Raw genomic sequence first — 6,000 nt, 5'->3', positions numbered from 1 at the left:
TTGGCATAGAGCCCCGAAACACAGCCAGTGGTTCAAAATAATTACAGGGAAAATCCCCTCATTGTAAAGCACCTGGCTGCCTCTTGTATCAGGCTTGACGGGCTTTGGGACTCTGGATATGATTGGCATCTCGAAAGTGGGAGATGTGTGGGTGGATAGGTATATTTAAACGATTGCTCAGTGATCTGAATACTACACTCCTCACCAGTACCAATTCTTTCGCTATCTATAGCTTTGCCATACATCCCTCTATCATAACTCCCTTCTGCAGTCTGTCACTGAATCTAAGCCGTTGGAACTCAAACTAGTAATGGAGGAACTTGTCAAGGGGGGCATCTCCTATCCATACAAATTCCAGTTGGTAAATTCTTCCGACCCTCTCATGCAATTGAAAACCAAATGGCAGGCCCATATAGATTCCCTTGGTGATGTCGAATGGCTGGAGACCAAGATGCCTGGCAATCTCAGCTAAATTAAAGTTGGTACAATTTAAGTACTTCCACAGAACCTGTTATGATCCAACCAGGCTCTGTCACATGGGAAGAACAAAAGGGTCACTGCTGTCCACGCTGTCATGTGGAATGGGCTGAATCTTTTCATGTGGTATGGGCCCTCCCTGGGGTAACCTGATATTGGTTCAAGATACATAAAACATTGAGGGATGTTATTAGCTACACCATAACCCCTGACCCCAGGCAGGCCATACTGGGCATTGAAGGGTAGTACTAGGCCTGCTTGTGGTAAAGTGTGACATCATTAGGCATCGGATGGCTGCCCCCCCCCCCCCCCTCCCCACTACATTTGATGAAAGGGCCTGTGGCATGGACATCTGTGTTGCAGCCAAAAACAAACTGTATATAATGCACGTGGTTGCCCGCAATTATCAGAAAACTTTGGATGCCTGGTTCTTGTGGCCCCACTGTGGTTTAGATGTATTATGAAGGGTGACAGTCGGGAGGATCAATGTGCTGATGACTACTTGAAATTAACGCATGAGATATGTTAATTGTTTGTGCTGTGGCAATGTAAACTACACCTACGTGGCTAATTATATCTCCAGAGGCAGGCAGACAGCACAGGTTAGATATTGTAGCCGAGGCAGCAGAAGAAAACGCAATCAATGCCACACCTGATCTGCAGGTGGGCGGAAAATGATAGTAAACAATGACTTCACCCCCAGGCTGACACTCGAAGCCACAAGGAATGATAAAAGGGACGGCTCCAGTTTCTCTGTGACGAGATCCCTGCTCACAAGGCACCAGTAGCCGCGCCACACCCTCACCTGCCTGCAGGAGCGTACACCTGTCACAGTGCAAGGGACGCCATGGCCCCTATCACCGTGCACCTCGTGAAGAAGTCTGCGCCGTCTACCCCAGATTACACTATTATCCCCTACCGGGGGCAGAAGTACCAGGACCTGAAGCAACAATGCTTACAGAAGGGACAGCTCTTCGAAGACCCCTACTTCCCGGCCAGCCCGCCATCTTTGGGCTACTCCAAACTGGGACCCAGATCGGAAATGACCCAAGGGGTGGCATGGAAGAGACCTCAGGTATGAGAAAATGATCACCGTTAGGGAAGCCTAGAGGGTTCATGTCAAGATTTAGCAACTCGCGGATATTGGGGAGATTGAGGTAGAAATATGTGGATTTCGTTCTTTAGAGTTTAATAAACATGTCCGCTTGAAGCCGTCACCTTAATTCTCGTTTGGAATTAGATTTGACGAATTTCAAGGAAACACGTACGAGTGCTTTGAAGGTTTAGCTCAATGGAGATTTAATAGCAGGCAAGGCTCATCTTTACCAGACCTAAGAAACAGGGACCTGGCTCTAATATTTGTGGCATTGAAGACATTCCGACTGGAACAAGAGTCTTGCTAAGACTTAAGGGCATATTTATGAGAGGCTTGTAACGCAACAACGGCGCAAACCTTTCAACTGTATCTATGAGGCTAGGTGACGTAACAAAGGCCCCAACAGCCCCTGAACTCCTGGGGGAGCCCCTCAGCACAGTACACTGTGCAGGGGTGGCAGGCCCATGCCTGGGTCTAGGGGGAGGTGGGCCCTCTCCAGGTAGTTTGCAGGGGAGCCCCCTCAAGTTTCCTTACGCCACTGATGAGGTCACGCAAAGCTACTTCGCATGGATTGAAGGGCTTAAGCAGTAAGGCAACTCAAAGCAAATTGCTGCCTTGTCTTACTCTGCGTTGGGGAGGTGTTCCGTGGGCATTGTGTGGGTGTTCCCACGCAACACTCATGGATTTTGACACCTGGGGATGTGTCAAAACCTTTCACCTTCCCAGGAGAAGCGCGACAAGAAGAAATATCTTTATTTCTCCTAATTGTTTCCTTTTTGCAGCACATATATGGGAAAAAGCCTTCAAGATTGTTTTTGTGCAGGAAGGTGACCCTTCCTACACAAAAACAATGCTGCATGCAACGCAGGAGCCCCTGCACCATGGTGGTGCAAAGGTGCCTGTGCTGGCTGTAGGCTGCTGAAATGGCACCAGTGCTGGGGAAAAGGACAGGAATGCGCAATTTGCCATAGAGATGGCGCATTCCTGCCCTTTCGCATTGATGGAGGACAGCGAAGCAAGGTGACTTGCTGCGCTGCCCTGCTCCACATCCTCATATATCTGAGCCTTAATACACAAATTTTACAATGCTTTAATAACATAATTTCTCTTTTGCACACTGTTAAGATAATGTCCACTGCTTCTTAGAGCTGCAATTTAAAGAGAAGCATTTACTCACAAGGGCTATGTCACTGCTGCTGTCTCCCCAATGCACATCTGCATATTTTTCTTTTCCAAAGTTATTCAACAGTTTTCTGTATGGCATATATTGCATATTTTGCAATAAATGATATCATTGTATGCTGACATATGTTTTCAAAGTAGAAGGTTCTTATTGGAAACCTACTTGGTTAGGGATGCAGGTTTTTGCTGAGGATATACGGCACCGAAAAAAAGGGGTGATTTATTTAAGTACAGTTTTGGCACGGCCACTGGAATTTTGCAATTTTACAGCTGTGCTTGATTATGTATTTACCCCACTTGTCACATAAACCACCATCGGCTACATAATTTACAGATTTAAACAAAAACATGGCTCTAGTTTAAACGGATGAAAAGTTACTAATAAAAGTGAAATATGGTTCTGCACAGTGGTAGGCCGTTTGTGAAGACTAACGGGTCACATTTCAGGTACCGATTGCTTTATTGTGTGAAACCTTCACCCAGGCGTTACTACGTACGTTAAAATGATAACATAGCAAATTAATATTACCTCAGAGTGTGCTGCTGTATGCAGCATAATTTATTTTTTCTTGCCGCATAATATAATCTGTGCCGCAGCATATTTTGATTCACCTTTGCTGTATAATTTCAGCGGCCCTGAGCTCGTGGAAAGAGAGTATTGGCACATGAAAGATGGGCAAACGCAGCCTAGCACTATGGCATGCCTGCTGGTGTTACAAAAACCTCAGATTTTGTTGGCTTCATCTTGAGGCAATTATCCAGCCTTCACCTTTTGATCCTCATGTACTGAAAGAAGATTTTTAATTTTAGGGTAAGCCCTTGTTCTTTTATTTGAAATACGCAGGATGCTTTTGTGCTGCTTTTACAGATGTGCCTCATGTGCAGCAGCAGCAAGTCTACTGAAGGCTTCTGATATGTGGATGCACCGGTGCCTTGGTTAACAGTGTTCACAAAGTGGGATGCCTGAGCCATGCATGTTACTGGGGCACACTCGACCGTCTCCCTCACCTAAAAAGACTAGTACAGGTAAGCATGGCAAACACAGCCATAGTGCCAATAACTAGCCTACCCCCACCAGACTACCAGCAGCATTGACAAATCCAGTAGGCCTGGATTTTAATTTATACATGGAGAATTGCATATAAAGGCATTCGCTGAGATGGATGAACTTTATATGAACTGATGCTTGTTGATGTTTGTTGACACAACCTTTGCTATCCCTAATATAACAGATGGGAAACATAGACAGGCGCGGCCCGTCCTTAAGGGTGGAGTCCCCACCCATTTCTGTAAACATAAAGTATGTCTGAGCAAAGGTCAGCCGGCCAGACACTCTTCATGTTCAGGTTAGGCAACCAAGCTCTGTAAATGTGCTAAATGCGCTAATGTCTGGCTGCCAGAGCTGAACTTTACTGGGCTGAAGATTTCACAACCCAGTGGGTGTGAACTCCGCAGCCTAGCAAATTGCTTGGAGGTCCTCCCTGTCACGAGGAGGTGTGTCCCTGGTAGACTCAGACCTGGGGGCTTCAGCTTAAAGTCCTGGAGTGCCGGAGTTGAGTGTCCATTAGTGATGCTTCACACAGAGTGGGGTCAACAGTCTCATTGATCTCATCACACTCTTTGACAGTTAAAGGACTGTCACCTCTTCTCATTGGCTAACCCATAAAACGGTCAGCCATTGAGAGGAGATGGCAGTACCAATTCTCCAGGAACCACAGAGGCTTCCCTCCCGCCATCCAAGATTACCGCTGTGGCCAAGTAAGTTTTCTCTTTTTGTAAAGTTTGAAGTGTTCACGTGTGTGTGTATGTTTGAATGTATATGTATTAGTGCATGCACGCTGTGGATGGGTGTCTCATCTGTATGTGCTTGTGAATGGTGGGTCTATGTATGTGCGCTTGTGAATGGATGGCTGTGAGTGAGTGTGAATGTAGATGGGTGAGTGTGAGTATGTATGTGTATGGTGTGTGAAGACTGCCCAAACTACCAGCCTCCACTGATAGCCTATATACATACAATTTAGGAAAAAGTCAACATAAATGTAGTTAAAACAAGTCAATATTGTTGTGGTATACATTAAAACGTGTTAGTAAATTAATTGTATTAAAGTATCTATGTGCATGTCTATGTGGAAAGAACATTTGTCAATTTAAAGTAATTAAGTATATTCCGATATATAATGAAACGTTTGCAATTTTGAGAAACATACCGGAAAGTTAATGCATGATTCAACAAGCATTGGCAAAGCCAGTGGGTTTTCCCTCTAACAGGCAAATACTGATGTATTGGCTGTGCACCATGTTGTAAGGATAAGATAAAAAAAAGTTAGCCAGTGTGTCAAAACGTGCACGTTCATATGAGCACAGAGGGTCCATTTTGGAATGGTTAATTTCAAGATGGTCATCATATATTTGTATGCGTCTTAATGTGCCAGCAGCCATTTTGTTGGCTTTTTTTCCTTTACTGTTCAGACATGGCAGACGGGCAACATTTTATAATGCTTGAATAAAAATACCATAAGAAAGTGCACAGCAGCGCAAATAGAAAGTGAGCAACTCAGTAGAACTTAGCAGCTATGTGGCCTTAAAAAAATATAATAATAAATAAGCAGCAATGCTAAAATGTAATTTTCAATTATAAGTCAGCCTTTCTGATTTTCGCAAGCTGCACATGAATATTTGTATTGCATTCTCTAGCATTGTAGTGTCAGCAGAAAAGAGTGTAACAAATCTATGACAATGTTGATGCAAATTGACACACCAAGGATGTGTAAAAGAAAACAGAGAAAACTTATTTTATTTTGATCTGAGTTTTCCAAGTATGTATTTAGCTTTGTTAGGAAGTAGTGCATTTGTACACTTAGGGCCTGATTTAAATGTTGGTGGAGAGGGAACAGTGATGGAGTTCCCTCCCTGGTACCATTGTGGTCCACTAGGCCGATTTAAAATGGGGCGTACCATCAGTTTAACAACAGCAGAGATTACTCTGTCTCTACCGTGGTCAAACACCTCCAACAGCCTGACGGAGTAAGGCCGTCTGAGTTTTGGCTGTATCTCCACCCACCTAATTTAGATGGATGGACAACTACCAATTTTCAGTGCCCTCATACCATGAAAAATCGGAAAGCAAGGGGCACTAAAAATTACTTAATTTTACCCTTGCCATGGAAGAATTTCCATTGATGAGTAGATCATTGTTTTTTTCTGTTTAAAAAATCCTGCTTTGGGATTTTCATTTTGAAAATAAA

The 6,000-nt window shown here is 44.2% G+C and overlaps 1 protein-coding gene across 1 annotated transcript in view; it reads left to right on the top strand.

Annotated features, from left to right (window-relative positions):
• The first annotated feature begins 1,213 nt into the window (after positions 1-1,213).
• The window catches only part of CAPN12 (calpain 12), a 224,692-nt gene continuing 219,905 nt past the window's right edge, over positions 1,214-6,000 (top strand). Inside the window, exon 1 of the mRNA XM_069207523.1 lies at positions 1,214-1,552. Within this exon, the coding sequence (XP_069063624.1) occupies positions 1,325-1,552 (228 nt within the window). The 5' untranslated portion in view covers positions 1,214-1,324. The remainder of the gene's footprint in view (positions 1,553-6,000) is intronic.

This window comes from Pleurodeles waltl, chromosome 9 (genome assembly GCF_031143425.1).
Source record: "Pleurodeles waltl isolate 20211129_DDA chromosome 9, aPleWal1.hap1.20221129, whole genome shotgun sequence".
NCBI lineage: Eukaryota > Metazoa > Chordata > Amphibia > Caudata > Salamandridae > Pleurodeles > Pleurodeles waltl.
The sequence above is the reverse complement of the archived record's forward strand: the minus strand, read 5'-3'. Positions and strand labels throughout refer to the sequence as shown.